We start from the raw sequence: 16,264 nt of genomic DNA, 5'->3' as shown, positions 1-16,264 counted from the left end.
ACATAAATAATGCCCTCGGTTTCACCAGATTGGATTTAGGTATGAGTATTTTTGAAATCTCGTGGAAACTCTTTGATTTTCCGGTATAAAAAGAATCCTATGACTGTCGAAGGGATACAAGCTATCTCGTACCAAATTTTGTCAAAATCGTGGGCTGAAAAGCTAATACCTAATGATAGAGAGACAGTTATATTTTCGCAAATATGAATATTAGTGTGGGCACAGTATGGCTGTAACCTAGAGTTTACACTGGCGTGTACAGCCTCGATGCTAAGGTTATCTATTTAGTGAGAGTGAGCAGTGCTTTTATGTCTCTACTACCTGCATGTCACGGAGTTTAACTAATATTTAGCGCGATTCACGTTAGTTACAAGTGTAAATTAAAAATTTATAACACCCTCGACCAGTGAAGGTTACAGTAACTAGAAAAGAGCTGATAACTTTCAAACGGCTGAACCAATTTTCTTGGATTATAGCTAAGAACACTCTCGATCAAGCCAACTTTCAAACGAAAAAAAAAACTAAATTAAAATCGGTTCATTAGTTTAGGAGCTACGATGCCACAGACAGATACACAGATACACACGTCAAACCTATAAAACCCCTCTTTTTGGGTCAGGGGTTAAAACAGCTTAAGTGATTTCTATTTTGAACTACCAGATTGTACCAGATTATACCAGTACTGTGATTTGTGGTACTGACCAGTTCAAGTCGTAAGCTGAAGGAGACATGTTTGCGCGGCGCCGGCGGTATAGAAGCGGGTGCCTCGTAGAAGGCGGCTTCTTCCAGTCCGTAGTCGGACTCGCTCTCCGTCCACTCCAGCTTCATACTGCTGGGACTGTAAAAAAACAAAAATAAAATCATTAATTATTAATTAATGTTATACAATACTAGACGATGCCCGCGACTTCGTACGCGTGGATTTAGGTTTTTAAAGATCCTGCGAACTGTTTGATTTTCCGGGATAAAAAGCCTAGCCTAGATAAAAATTGCCTTTGTCAATTACAGGGACGCAAGCTACCTACCTCGGTACCAAATTTCATACAAATCGCTTAAGCGGATGGGTTTTTGGGAATCCCGTGGGAACTCTTTGATTTTCCGGGATGAAAAATAGTCTATGTCTGTCCCCGGGATATAAGCTATCCGTGTACCAAATTTCGGCAGAATCGGTTAAACTGTTGGACCGTGAAAAGGTAGCAGACGGACAGACAGACACACTTTCGCATTAATAATAATATTACTATGGATGAATATATTATTTAAAAAATATCGTTTTAGACCCCTACAAAAAGCATTAGGTACAGAAACTAAGAAAACCAGTTTTTTTAATGTACAAGAAATACAAATCTGAAGACTGCAGCAACTCTTCGATTTTAATATCTATGAGATGATTAAGGGAGGATTAAATACAACCTGAATAAGTTACTTTTCTAAAAACGATGAACCATTTAAGTATTTTGCAAATTGCTTCCAGGGATTTCTCGGTAAATATTTATTATAGAAATAATTTGGGCAGGACAGGAATAATTATTCTATTTAACCGATTTAACCATTACAGATATAATGAAACCGATATCATATCGGTATTAAAAAGACGGTGAAAAAAGTGCGTAGGCCGCGAGCATGTCCAATTATTTGCTTATTCTTGGCTCATTTTGAGATTTAATAACTCTCCAAAAATGGACTTACAAAATCATGTCTCCAAATAAATGGTCTTCAAACATTTTTTAAAAATCTCATATCGTCGTTTTACCGAAAAACCACGAGTTTATACCACATTTAGCTGGCCTGGTATAATTTCATCGTGTTTTATGACCGCTTCTTATGAGATTCGAAACAATAGGGCTTCGCTAACCGCAGCCACCGCCTGCGTGAATTCTGATAATGGACATCGATATCTCTGTCCTGTTTATTCCTTTTGATTTGGAAAGGGATAGCGTTCAATCTAATGATCGTGCTATGCATACCTGAGTAGGCGGTTTAAACCTGTTCTTATGCAGTCGATACTTTGAATGATTGTTCTTAAGGCTTCACTTTTTACAAGACGTAAATAAAACAGTGATTTTTTTAGGTTAACCTAAATAAAACTTTTGAGAGACGAACAGAAGAAGAAAAGAACCCATAAAATGTAAATATAGGTTACACAGCCTGATTATAAATAGGTTAAATTAGAGTTCGAGATAACCTCCGTCCTTCCCCGGGTGCAGTCGTATCCAGGAATTCCCCACGAAAAAAGTTAAAATCAAATCAAAAATTTATTTCATGCAGGACAACTAGTGTTTCTCATGCTGTATCTGTGACTCTACCACCACACTTAGAAAGTTAGAACTACCTAAATATTGAGAAGAGACTGCAGAGAGTTTAAAGCTCCTTGGTTACCTTTTTGCTTGGTATATTATCAGGAAAATGGTAGAATTAATAATACTGCCTCTCTACTTCAGATAAAGTACAAGTAAGAAGCAACTACGAAACCGTATTTCAATGTTGTTTTTATTTCACAATCATAAATCCATAGCCGCCCTACATTGAATCCATTAATAACCCATCAAAGCGATCGAGATGAGTTAACACTTTCGAGTATAATGAGTCGATCCGGCGGAAACGGTTCCCGAAAGCACGTGTTACCAAACCCTTTCCCTTTACTTTCAGGAAATGGCCTTATGACCCATGAAATAAGATCGAATATCTTTTGACAACAATTTTAGGTGAATACGTAAAAAGATTAAGAAATTATTTTGTAGTTCTTATTGTTAGAGCAATAAGGGATATAATGTTTAAGTTTTTCAGGGGATAGTTATAGTTCAGTGCTCAAATAGCCGGCAGTGATAGTGTAAATATGTCGTCGGAAGAATTTGGTGCTTGAGCCGTGTCGTTTCGGCCAATATCCGCAGGAAATGGTTCTCCAGGACGACACAAAGTGCATCATCGTCTTGTAATTGAAACGGCGTGTCGATTTCGTCCCTAATTTGTAGATGAGGGTTGTAATTATTAAATTTGTTTCAGACAGTGTGACTATTTGACTCGATACATTTACCACAGACATTTAAATGAATTTAGATAATGGACATCGATAGGTATTCCCCCTGATTTTGAAATAATCAGCAGTTGGTCTGGTTGGTTCCTTGTTTTCCCGGGAGCTATGGTAGGCACTCATGCTGAGATTTAAGAGCGCACTTTGACTTCGCTCAGTCTTAAGATGCTGTTAAAACGAGACAGCGTTATATCACTGCCATAAATCTGTCTTAAAATTAGTTTGTATATACCTTTTTCCAAATTTTAATTTTCGTACGTTTAAAAGACACGAAATCATGATAAAAAGATTTCAAGTCTTTTTGTTTCAGGTCCAGTTTATTTTCCAGGTTATTTTCGTTGGCCTGTAACAAGCCCATTACAGGTGCGTGCGATTTCTAAAACTATGTTCAAGTTACTCATAAGGCTACTATTGCTTACATAATATTATCTATTCATGTACGATTCCTCCGTGTACGACAAAATAGCTTGAATGAAATGCCTATCAGAACAACTCTTATCTAGAAAGTAGAAATTATCAAAATGAAACAAACTGTCCGCTATCTAATCTAGTCGAGATAATACGAAAATTGTTTCAGTAGAAGCTGACATGCTGACGTCTTTCTCAACCACCATTTTGCATCGCTTTAAGCACCAAGCCAGTTAAATAGACTAAGAACCTTCGGTACAATATTTTGCTATAACAAAACATTGCTTCGCTTCGCTGTAATAAAATATTGATCAACTATATCTGCGAATGAGTCGGCTTGAAGAGATAAATGTAATTGGAGTATTGAAAAGAGTTGAAGTTATAGGTATAACTCCGGCTGTTCTTAGTATAGATAGTTCTAGGTAGAAGAAAGTTAATGGTTTCGATAAATGTCCGCTCTGAAGAAGTTACTGCCTTCACAATCTATGAATGCAAAGTAGGATTATAATTAGATATTATTACCAAACCAACTTTATTGTTAAGTACTTAAGAACTGCTCATACGAATTGTCTGGCTATTAGACTACACACTTTATGATAGGTTTATTTATGTCTAGACATGGCAATTGTCAATCATATTATTTACGTGAGTAAAATTCTGCATAATAAGTACATAAAACGCATAATTACCTATAATTTTGTCATGGACTCTCGTGCTACAAGTTTTTTCCACGAAACGAGAGCTACTTATGCAGATGGGTGTTCGAAACTTATGGTAATTATTCACCATAAGGTTCCCGACCTACGGAACGTTGCCCGAATAATTGACCCACACGCGATTTCGCATGTCGGCTCAATCGTGTGCATGGCAGATGTAATCGGTTTATATATGCCTGAATTGATAGGTGAAAGAATTTCTAAAACGACGCTGACGATGTTCTCGGAATCCTTTTGATAATGGTCAAATATATTTTTGACTTATGAAAAATATGAAAGAATAGATAAAATTTAAGAAATTTCAGGATATGGATCTACTGTAGGTTAGTATTGCACATATATAGCATTCCACAATCTTGTGTCACACGTATTCAGAAAGTAGTATTCTAAGTTCTCTGAGATTGGTTTGGGGTCATCACTCCAGCACTAAGCGATTTCATAGATTAAAGTTAAAGTGCTTGAATACGGGCCTATGCTTTAATATAAACATTCCAGTTTAGGTAAGTCTCTATCATATCTGAGTACATACTAGGCGTTTTTAATTTTGCAAAACTTAAACAAAAGAAATACGAAAGAGATTTACTGACTTGTTTATTTATAAAAAAGTATTGCCATTTTTCACTTTTGGACGTAAATGCCAATATAAATATATAAAAAAAATATTAGACAAGACAATGTAATGTTATTAGATTGTCAAATTCCCAAAAGCGAAGAAATCTTACAATATTATAGCGAAAAAACCGAGGAAATAAACAAAATACCTAATTGTTTTGTAAAGAAGAAATAAAACAAAGCTTATATTTTAATCAACGACAAAATAAAATTGAAGAAAACAGACCGATAAAAATGTCAAAACGATTTACAAAGCCCGCGATAAATTGGATAGAATTTGAGAAGAGAGTGCCACCTGAACAGAAAGGAAAATTCCTGGCGTTTAAAGCTAAGGCCGATATGTATTTGCGACGGTAAATATTGGAATTGAATTCATCAAGGTTTCATAGAATTGTTGATTACAATTTGTGTTATCTTTTATGTTAAAGTTATACTAGCTTGAAACTGATTTTGTTAGTATCAAAAACTACAATGAAATAGGGAGTTAGTATCCTTAGTATCCACTAGGGGCAGCGCGCGAACCGAGGTATGGCTGCAGACTAAAAGGATTGATGAGTTTGGTTTTAAACACCCAGTTTTAACTCCATAGACAATAAACACATTTTTACCAATTGGTTCTTAATGTTTTGGATAAACCTATAATTTTATATAGGATGCAAGCGTTCCCTCCAGAGCTTCCGAAAATTAATTGGGAGGAATATGCGAAGAAAGTACCAGTACAAGGGCTAGTAGAGAAGTTTAAATCGGAATACGCACAGGTCAAGATACCTTATCCTGTAGATACACTTTCAGTCAAAGTGGATGAACAATGGAAGTCTCTACAACCACAGATAAAATCTTATTGTGCTGATAGACAAAAAGAAATCGATGCGTACGTTACATATTTGTACCATTAAGTCAATGTAATGTACCAGCTCTGCCGTCCTAACAAAGAGTGCAATAAGTCGAGTTTTTGGGCAAATTGACTTAAGACCATATCCGTAATCAGGAAAATGAGCTCTATATTTTCGCCTTAGACGTCTTTTTTTGTATCTTCAGTAGTTTCGGTTCTATTGGTTATCAAAACTGCAATATGTAATATTACGATTTGTAAGTAGCTAATCATAACCGCGAATATCTCGAAAGTAGTCGAAACCTAGTTATTGCTCTCTTCGTTAGGGTAATCAGGAAAATAAGCTCTATATTTTCGCCTTAGACGTCTTTTTTGTATCTTCAGTAGTTTCGGTTCTGTTGGTTATCAAAACTGCAATATGTAATATTACGATTTGTAAGTAGCTAATCATAACCGCGAATATCTCGAAAGTAGTCGAAACCTAGTTATTGCTCTCTTCGTTAGGGTAATCAGGAAAATAAGCTCTATATTTTCGCCTTAGACGTCTTTTTTGTATCTTCAGTAGTTTCGGTTCTGTTGGTTATCAAAACTGCAATATGTAATATTACGATTTGTAAGTAGCTAATCATAACCGCGAATATCTCGAAAGTAGTCGAAACCTAGTTATTGCTCTCTTCGTTAGGGTAATCAGGAAAATAAGCTCTATATTTTCGCCTTAGACGTCTTTTTTGTATCTTCAGTAGTTTCGGTTCTGTTGGTTATCAAAACTGCAATATGTAATATTACGATTTGTAAGTAGCTAATCATAACCGCGAATATCTCGAAAGTAGTCGAAACCTAGTTATTGCTCTCTTCGTTAGGGTAATCAGGAAAATAAGCTCTATATTTTCGCCTTAGACGTCTTTTTTGTATCTTCAGTAGTTTCGGTTCTGTTGGTTATCAAAACTGCAATATGTAATATTACGATTTGTAAGTAGCTAATCATAACCGCGAATATCTCGAAAGTAGTTGAAACCTAGTTATTGCTCTCTTTGTTAGGACGGCAGAGCTATAGACTTAACATTTTAAAATATTAAATGAATGTTCCAGAGCGCAAAAGGAACTTGACAAGATAAACGCATTGCCAAAGTTCGATGATATTACACTGGAGATGCTGTACGATATGAATGGGGTTAAAGCCTTCGATCCCGTAAAGCGACCCACATTCTGGCCTCACACGCCAGAAGAACAGCCAGGATATATGACGCCTGAACAAAAAGCACTTAAGGAAAAGAAACACTGAAAAAACTATGGGTTGCTAGATTTAAAAGATAAAGTATTCGAACTAAAATTACTCATTTTATTTGTTACTCATCTATTCATATCCAGCTATCCACCTATTCTAATAAAACAATTATTTTAGACGCGTTCAATGGCTGGATAATCAAAAGATGTTTCACAACATTTTTTGCGAGTTGTAAAGGAGATATTAGTTAATAGTTCATTAGGTAAGTTAAGTAAAACGCTATACGTATTGAAAATTAATGAAATTGTTGATTTAAAATTATTTCTTTACCTCTAAATATAAAGCATATATTGATAGGTGCTTTTAAGAGGGCTCTCTGCGTCACTCGTTTCCACTCGTTTCATACAATCGTAGTTCCAATTTCATTTGAATATTAAGCAACCAAAGTCCATGAAATTTTGCAGACATATTCTAGAAACTAATATCTATGTCTGTGGTTTTCCAGATTTCTGTTAAAATATTCGGTTTCAAAGTTACGCGGTCTTTAAAATTTACATACAAATCTTTGAGCTCCTGTAATTTTAAAACAACATATTTTTAGAAAAATCTAAAACACCACAGACACAGATATTAGTTTCTAGAATATGTCTGCAAAATTTCATGGACTTTGGTTGCTTAATATTCAAATGAAATTGGAACTACGATTGTATGAAACGAGTGGAAACGAGTGACGGAGAGAGCCCTGTTAAAGATTATATTTATGTGCATTGCTCCGAGAACATAAGGATTTTCTTGAATTTTGAAGTAAGTGTATAAGATCTAGCCCAATTTGAAACGATCTCCTTTTTATTTGAATTAGGAAACTGGAACTACAAATTAAACAAGAAGTCAATGGTCTATCGGGGTAACAGTGTCCAAACGACAAAAGTCATTGTCTACGGACACACATGAAAGGGCTGTAGTCTATATTTAGAGCCTCGTTCAGGGTCGAGGAACATCAGCCAAGAAGTCGCGCGCCGTGGCAAATTGTGACTGATCATTGGTTAGGGTTACGACATTTATTTTTGGCTTTATTACTTTCAGTAACTGGACTTTTAATTGTGATGCACGTGCAGTTTAAACGATCATGGAATTAAAGTTCACTCACTTATTTTTAGGGTTCCGTACCTCAAAAAGAAAAACGGAACCCTGATAGGATCACTTTTTTGTCTGTCTGTTCGTCTGTCTGTCTATGCGTCCGTCCGTCCGTCCGTCGTGTCTGTCAAGAATACCTATAGGGTACTTCCCGTTGACCTAGAATCATGAAATTTGGTAGGTAGTTAGGTCTTATAGCACAAGTGAAGAAATAGATCTGAAAACCATGAATTTGTGGTTACATCATTAAAAAAAATTAAAATGTGTTTAAATTTTCAAAGTAAGATAACTATACCAAGTGGGGTATCATATGAAAGGGCTTTACTTGTACATTCCTGTTTTAGAATATAATGTATTTTTATTTATTTTTATACATAATAGTTTTTGATTTATCGTGAAAAATGTTGATAAAATACCCGAGTACGGAACCCTCAGTGCGCGAGTCTGACTCGCACTTGGCCGGTTTTTTTCGAATTATGTAGGTAAAGGCTTGCCGAGAGCTGTGAAGATTTCATCAGACGAATGCATCGGACTAAGTTCTCTAGGTGTTTTTGTTCCACTTTATTTTCTCAAGGTTTTAAAATTGTAGTGATTTGGGTCATGTAAAGATTATTTAGATTAATCAAAGTAAGGGATAAGTATTCCAAGAAAGTATCGAAATCGGTCGACAGAAGTTTTTATCAGTGATAGTAGATGGGTGAATACCGGTTACAACTGCTAATACTGATAAAGAATCTTAGGCCACTACTTGTTTCAATGAAGTTATAATTTGTACCTTACTGTTAAATTTTTATATCTTTTTGCTCAGTTGTGAGGTCGAAAGACTAGTTCCTAGATACTCAATTTCCCATGCTTAGGGAAAAATCTCTCTGAATAAGCTTCGATCTGGTTTTTTTGGTCAGAAGATTCAAACGCCATTGTTGGCCGAATTTAGGATGTTTCCTAAATTCGGCCAACTCCTTGTATTCTGTTTGGAAGTGGAACTTGGAGGCTTCGATTCGATTATTTTATATTATCCCCATATTTTTATTTTCAGTGATGTATGTAAACACGCCCACTTTTTAAAGTCATAGATCATTCAACCAGTGGAATTGGTGCCAAGCTAAATAATAATAATCATTATCTTTAATTACACCTATTTTACGGTAGCGTAAAATGCTGCTGAAAACTCGTAATAGTGCCAATATTATATTGCACATCGTACCTATATTTAACTCATAGCTACTTACGCGATTGTCAAGAAAGACTCTAGCCAATAACCAATTATCCATCTCTTGTTCCCTGAAGATTGAAAAGTGAATCGGAATGAGGTGCAGGTTATAACCGCTTATGTTACTAGATAACTAGATAATAAAATGAAATTAGAACATGGTGGTTTGCGCAGGTCATAGAAGGATTAAATATTTATATTATACTAAAGGATACTAAAGGATGGATAATGTCGACCAGCAGGGAGAAGTGGCGAATGCTCGTGAGGCGTGTAACATCTGCCCCCCAAAACGTCACTTCATGATGACCACGACCGCTCTGCCAAGAGTGTAACGACAAAGAAGAGAAAGGATGCCTGCGGCTTCGTCCGTGTGGATGTAGGTTTTTGAATATCCCGTGGGAACTGTTTGCTTTTCCGGGATAAAAGTTGTCTATGTCAATAAAATGGACGCAAGCTACGTCGGTATTACTAAATTTCATACAAATCGGTTGAGCGGATGGGTCTTAAAGAATCCGGTGGGAACTCTTTGATTTTCCGGGATAAAAAGTAGCCTATGTCCGTCCCCAGGATATAAGCTAACTCTGTGCCAAATTTCGTCAAAGAAGTGGTTAAACTGTTGGGCCGTGAAAAGGTAGCAGACAGACAGACAGATTTATAATATTAGTATGGAGTATGGACTAGCGATCCGCCCTGGCTTCGCACGGGTAGCTTGTCACACGTTTCGTAGGCATCTTTAATTATTTCTGAAAATAAAATATAATACCCTATGCAACTCAGGGCTAATGTAGCTTTCTAGTGATGAAAGAATTTTCGAAATCTGTTCAGTAGTTCCAGAGATTACTTCCTACGAACAAACTTCACCTCTTTATAACATTAGAATAGATGTCGCAGGGGATTGATAAAAACCGGCATTTGATCAAATCCCGACAGTTCACGGTTTTTGGATTTATAAGTAACTTTGAACTTACTGGAACTTGTAAATAGAAATAGCGATAAAAATATAATATTGTTTATATCCCAACAGAAAACATTGCATTATCATTATATTCAATTACCTATTTATTGATTAGATAAGATTGAGATCTGTGAGATTTTTAGTAGGTTGTTCGATTTACGCTAGATTAGTGTTCAACTGATAACAGACTAAAGTATTTTCTATTCCGTCTTACGTTTGATAATTTTCCGTTATTTTATGTGATAACATGGTGATAACAGCTAAATATTATATAAAATATAGACGGGAAAATACCTAATCTTTACATCAGAAGCTTAGGTATTAGCGTATAAAGGCATTTTTTTTTGTCAATATTAATACGACTGTTTTGATTCCTTATTACAAAAGAAAATGTAGAAATATTTAATTCTTCTATCATTAGAATTACATCATCACCTGGACATAAGTAGGTAAACAGCTAAACAAGCTCTCTTGTGGAACTTCCCCATGTCTACGATCGCGTCACGTAAAATACCTAAAAAACAGTGTCATTTTTTTCGAGTATAAAATCCGCATCCATCTATTGCTCTTTTCCAAAATCACCCAACTAAGACGTGATCCCAGTACCTTTTCTTGAAGAATATTCGCAATTCACATACACACAAACTTTTACAAGTGCTTTTGAATCGTCAAATAATTTACCACTGATTCGGAATACCGTTCCTACCGAGAGGAACCAGCAAGAAACTCGGCGGTTGCTATTTTCAATTGTTCAATTTTTTACAATAATATTCCAAACTATACAAGCACTTGCAGCACCGCGCATTGCTGGAGCGAGTCAAATCCATGTATAAGTGATATCGTTAAAAACTTAATTAGAGACGTACCATTAGGTCTCGTATCAATGTATCTGATTCAAAGCATTCGAATCACAAGTAGGTATGCAGCTGCGTATGCCAGATGCCCGACATGTTTCCAAGAATTGCAACTCTTCAGAACTCTATCTGGTCTAATTTTCTAAAACTGTACCTATCGACACATATCTATGTTGTTTTTCATGGAATAGAAATTCAGAGAAATTGTTAGATTTAGAACTTATTTAAAAACCCTTCGTAAGGTATTTACTCTTCCAAATAGTAGTTAAGCTGAAAGTGTAAGTAGGTTGGTATAACTACAAACTGAGCGCTTTGTAAATAACGAACTTGGGAAAATTTTCGTTGGTCGATAAAGAAAGCATTTGGTGTGCGAAGGATTTCTAAAACGCATCGTTACGTCACATGCGGGGACGACCGCATTTTCGACCGGCTAGTAACTTGTAGCTACCAATTATTCCGAGGGAGTCCCCGCATGCTGGTTGTCGACCGAGTTATCGACAACTGATAATGACCTTTTCTGTTGGCTTACAATTCTTATACGAACCAAGCCAAGCAAAAGTAAGTGGGCGAAATTTAAAAATAGCTTTCAATTAGTGTCCCTTTACCACTTCCACGATAATATCTTAGTACGTCGTCGTAGGAACTAAATTGCTGAGGATAAAAATAAAACTTGCACTAAATAGACACTAATTATTCTCAGTTTCGTTCAATCCCGTTAACTACAGACTGGACAGAGTGCGGGTTCCGTATGTCGTGGGTGGAGGGTGAGAGCACCTGTTGCAGGCTGGGCTATTTTTAACATCCCCCTTTCCCTCCTCACCTCCCCCCCCGCATCCCACACGTCAGCCGCTCATAAATCCATGACTAATATGCGAAGTCAAGAATGCTTGCAACTTTGACCGGTCAAGTTTTCAGCGCAATTAATTATGTATGCTTTTAAACTAAAAAACCGACCAAATTTCAACGCGAGTTGAAGTTGAAAACATACATTATTTACTGTATTTTTCAAAAATTTTTGTCGCGGGCACCCTCAAGTATTGTAAATTAAGCGATTCTCTTTTATAAATTTCCATTTTGCTAAACATTTTATGACTTTGCTACCCGTGTACTTAAGTACTAACAGACTCATGCATTTTATATTGTGGGAACTGATTACCCATCAAACAGTGCATTGTTTCGTAGTTTATAGGTATTTAAATTTTAAGAACATGTAAACTGATCAAAACCCTGCTCATCAAAATAACATATTTCTTTTGTTTACACTAGGTATCAAGCAATCAGCGCGTGCGATTTTTATAAATGGGATACTTCGCGCGAAAATAAAACTGATGTGTTTATTTCTACGCCTGGTATTGGAATTTAAATTGCTGTCTACTTTATTTACAGGGAAAATTATATTTTTAAATTGTTTATTCTTCAATCAAGCTAGAAGTTTAAAAAAACTGTAGTTTTTCCTGCATAGAAAGAGAATGTTATGACGACTTGACGATGAGCGAATTCGTCCGCAAGGACATACCTAGGCTTTTAAAAATCCTAGGGGAAATTTTTGATTTTCCAGTATTAAAAGTAACCTACGTGTCAATTCTGGGTGAAAGCTATATGTCAGCCAAATCGGCCAGTCATTCTGGCGTGAAGAAGTAACAAACATCCAAACATTCACATTTATAATATTAGTAAGAAAACATTAATACGCTTATCTATTGAATCTAGGCCTGAAATAGTGTTTAAAGGCTTACATCAAACAAGTTAACTGGATTTTTATGCTTGTGTCTTTTATAAATGCCCTTTATCATAATCATCATCATTGAGTGTCATCTTCTAACTAAAACTTCCCTAGAAAGTTAATTATGCAAGCATGTCGCTGACTGCGCTATTCGGCTTCAGAAGTTCTTCCACATTTTAGCCAATACCATTAACGGTATTGAATTTATATTTATTCAAGTAATTCACATCAATTTAATACGTGGCCAAACTCAACAAGTTCTGCTAATAGAAACATATTGTCTTTTAAAGATTTCTACATAAAACTGTCGATAAAATGAAGCGATAAACGATTCTTGGCAGTCAGATCAAACAAAATAATATTGTGTCTTCTTGCTTATTCTCATATTATAAAGCATTAAACGCGTGGTGTGCATATGAATACTAAGCAAATTGTGTTATGAGATGAATTATATGCAGCCTTATCTGTAGTAGCCTACTCAGTATTCTTTTGAGTCGCTGATCGAGCAGATTAAGAAAACCTTGGACGACACTGACCTATAACACCTACTTAAGCTATAGGCAAGTTTTGTACGTTACTTATGTCTATGTTATCTTACACATTTTTTTAATATGTCGTTTTTAACGTAGATGCAGATGTTTCTGTTATGAGATAAGCTGACGTTTGACTACAATCTTCTTAGAGAATCAGTTGCATGGTAACATTAGAGACTTATTGGGAGTACGGACTAAGGAGGTACCTCCGAGTTCACTGATTTTCCAAATCTCATCGCCATCTTATTTACGGAGAAAAATAAGGTTCATCTATTGGTGGCTTCATTGTAATAGCTTTTTACGAAACAAAATGAGAAGAATTCCCGTTGTTTTATATAGCTACCTAATAGAATTAGGTAGCTACTAACTCAGTGTGCCGTAAAACAACATGATTTCTCGCTGAGTCGTCTCAACCTTTAAAGTCCACAGCCAGACAGAGGTTTCTTGTAGGTTGAAGACAGTAGATTCCACCTACATCAATGGTTATAGGAACGTCTACAAACCACGACTACATCAAACGGTACCCAGCGATTTGTTTCCGATCGTCTATCCACCCAAATGGCATTCTTCTAACAGTATGTTTTCTCTTCAACGTTGCCATTTCAGCTCCTTGAAACGCCATCGTCCATCGATCCTCTGAGCTATTGAGCCCTGTCCTTTTTAACCCCCAACCCAAAAAGAGAGGTGCTATAAGTTTGACGTGTGTATCTGTGTGTTTGTGTATCTGTCTGTGGCATCGTAGCTCCTAAACGAATGAACCGATTTTAATTTAGTTTTTTTTTGTTTGAAAGGTGGCTTGATCGAGAGTGTTCTTATATATAATCCAAGAAAATCAGTTCAGCCGTTTGAAAGTTATAAGCTCTTTTTTAGTTTTCTTATTAGACCAGTTTACTATCCGACTAATACAAATTAGTGTCCAGCCAAATTCTAATAAAAATGTGTCGGTGGTTTTGAACTAATTTAATTTTTAGTAAATTAATTAGTTCATGTAGGATTTAGGAGTAAAATTGCCTTTACAAAAAGGAGATTTGTTTCGGCTTTATGTACCAACAGTCAACATCTGTGATCCTGAACTCTGTTCCCCGGCATATACACCATTATTGGGAGACATGTCCTTCGAGATAAATAAACAATTATATGGCACGGACATTGATAGTGGCTGTTATCAGAGTCGTCGAACTCGCACCAAGGCGACGAGTGCGTACATTATGTAAAGGTCTTTGTTCATTGGTGGCATTTATAGCTAGTGCAATCTATTATGTAGTGATCGTAATAGGTAATTGTAAACAGTAAGGAATTAAATGTCCATATTCATTGCTAACTAGATGATGTCCGCAACTTCGTCCGCTTGGAATAAGGTTTTTAAAAATCCTATAGGGACTCTGATTTTTCAGGATGAAAAGTAACCCATATATATACGTCTCCAGGATATCAGCTATCTCTGTCCCAAGAAGATGATGCCCGCAACTCTATCTATGTGGATTTAGGTTTTCAAAAATCCCGTGGGAACTCTTAGGTTTTCCGAAACCAAAAGTTGCTTATGTTGTTCCCCGGGTTGCAAATTATCTCTTCTATCTTTGTATTAAATTTCGTCAAAATTGGTTAAACGGATAGGCCAAAAAACTTCCACAGACAGACGGACACACATACACTTTCGCTTTTATAATATAAGTAGTATGGATTAGTACAGATATGGATTCATTAGAAGCATAGGGACATGACCGATTTCAACATTAAGCTTATTTTAAGCATGCATTGGGAGAATGTCACTGAAAACAGGAAATATTGGTGAAAGAGTATTATGTAGAGATGCTGTGTTTAAACTTATGAAGGAGCTAGGTTTGTCCTTTTTGCTTACAAGAAATTTCTAAATTCAGAAAGCACAGCTGCCTTCTTTGTAGCCCTATGTTGCTACTGGCTGCATGCTTTGGCTTGTTTAGCTACTTATAGGAAAAAGTATCGCCTAGGGCCCTTAGGTTTTGCTTAGGTTTTGGTTTAGGTATATGAAGACTTAGAGGTAAAGACTAACGAAGATAATCGGGTTAATCTTTCCTAATTATTTCTAGTTAGTTCATAACGGTTTTTTGTTTAAGTCATCATGAACCACCATGGGATGGTAAAACGCAATAAACAAAAAGTACGTTGGTAGGTACATACCTATTTACTTACTAAATATTACGTAGTATGTTGAGTCCGTTGAGTCATAGTTGCTATGATCGCATCTTTCTATAATACAATCTATCACGTACAACCTAAAAAGCCTAGTTTACTAATAGAGTTTAACTGAATGACGCGGATTAGGCAAGTTTGTGATGGGGATCGTTACTAATTAATTCATAATTAAAAATTCTGGTGCGCCCGCGCAGACGGCATCAACCAATTACACTGCCAAATGGTTACAAAGCGATATAAACTCTATGCATGTAAAAATTAGGTTCAATTTACGTTGTTATGGGTGAGGAGAGTTTGTATGAAGGGCAAGCGACAGTTGTTTTATTTTGAACTATATTTAGTACTTGGACTGAATTGTTACTGTGCCAGCTTTGTATGGAGCGATGTGTGGCGATCACGCTTGATGAGTGCATAGCTTAGATAAGTATGTGGAAAATACCTAGGTGTTTACTGTATCGCGAGAAATAACTGATGTAGAGACGTTTATAATGTGCTTTTTATAAATTTTGTAGTTACTATTATGCCGCTGTAGGTATCATTATTTACATAACTAAACCTACTTTCACTTATGAGATGTGTTAATATATATCAGCTTTTTATGTTTTTATTTACCTTTTTATGTGAAACGAACGCTATCATTTACTTACTTGCCTAACAAATGGCTAGTTATCAATCTTGTTTTTTTTAGCTATGAGTAGGTAGGTACTTAGGTACATACTTACTACATACTACTATTTAAGGCTACTTGTATTTAATTTTTACAGATTTAATTATAAAATTAAAAATTCGAATTATGTAAACTTACCTAAAAAGCATGTATAACTTACATAATATTGTATTTTAAAATGTAAATTTTATT

The 16,264-nt window shown here is 35.8% G+C and overlaps 2 protein-coding genes across 3 annotated transcripts in view; one reads left to right on the top strand and one right to left on the bottom strand.

Annotated features, from left to right (window-relative positions):
• Positions 1 to 16,264, bottom strand: part of LOC123875157 (ETS-like protein pointed) — a 199,542-nt gene that overhangs the window by 172,810 nt on the left and 10,468 nt on the right. For both annotated transcript variants that reach the window (XM_045920839.1, XM_045920840.1), the window contains exon 2: positions 703 to 838. In XM_045920839.1, the coding sequence (XP_045776795.1) occupies positions 703 to 828 (126 nt within the window). In that variant the 5' untranslated portion in view covers positions 829 to 838. The remainder of the gene's footprint in view (positions 1 to 702; positions 839 to 16,264) is intronic.
• LOC123875163 (ATP synthase subunit d, mitochondrial-like) lies at positions 4,828 to 6,923 on the top strand. The gene is made up of 3 exons (XM_045920850.1): positions 4,828 to 5,120; positions 5,420 to 5,638; positions 6,689 to 6,923. The coding sequence occupies exons 1-3, from the start codon at positions 5,002 to 5,004 to the stop codon at positions 6,879 to 6,881; spliced, it is 531 nt and encodes a 176-aa protein (XP_045776806.1). The 5' UTR covers positions 4,828 to 5,001; the 3' UTR covers positions 6,882 to 6,923.

The sequence above is a fragment of the Maniola jurtina genome, chromosome 19 (genome assembly GCF_905333055.1).
Source record: "Maniola jurtina chromosome 19, ilManJurt1.1, whole genome shotgun sequence".
In the NCBI taxonomy this organism is placed as follows: Eukaryota; Metazoa; Arthropoda; class Insecta; order Lepidoptera; family Nymphalidae; genus Maniola; species Maniola jurtina.
Note: the sequence above shows the minus strand (reverse complement) of the source record. Positions and strands in the feature narration are given on the sequence as shown.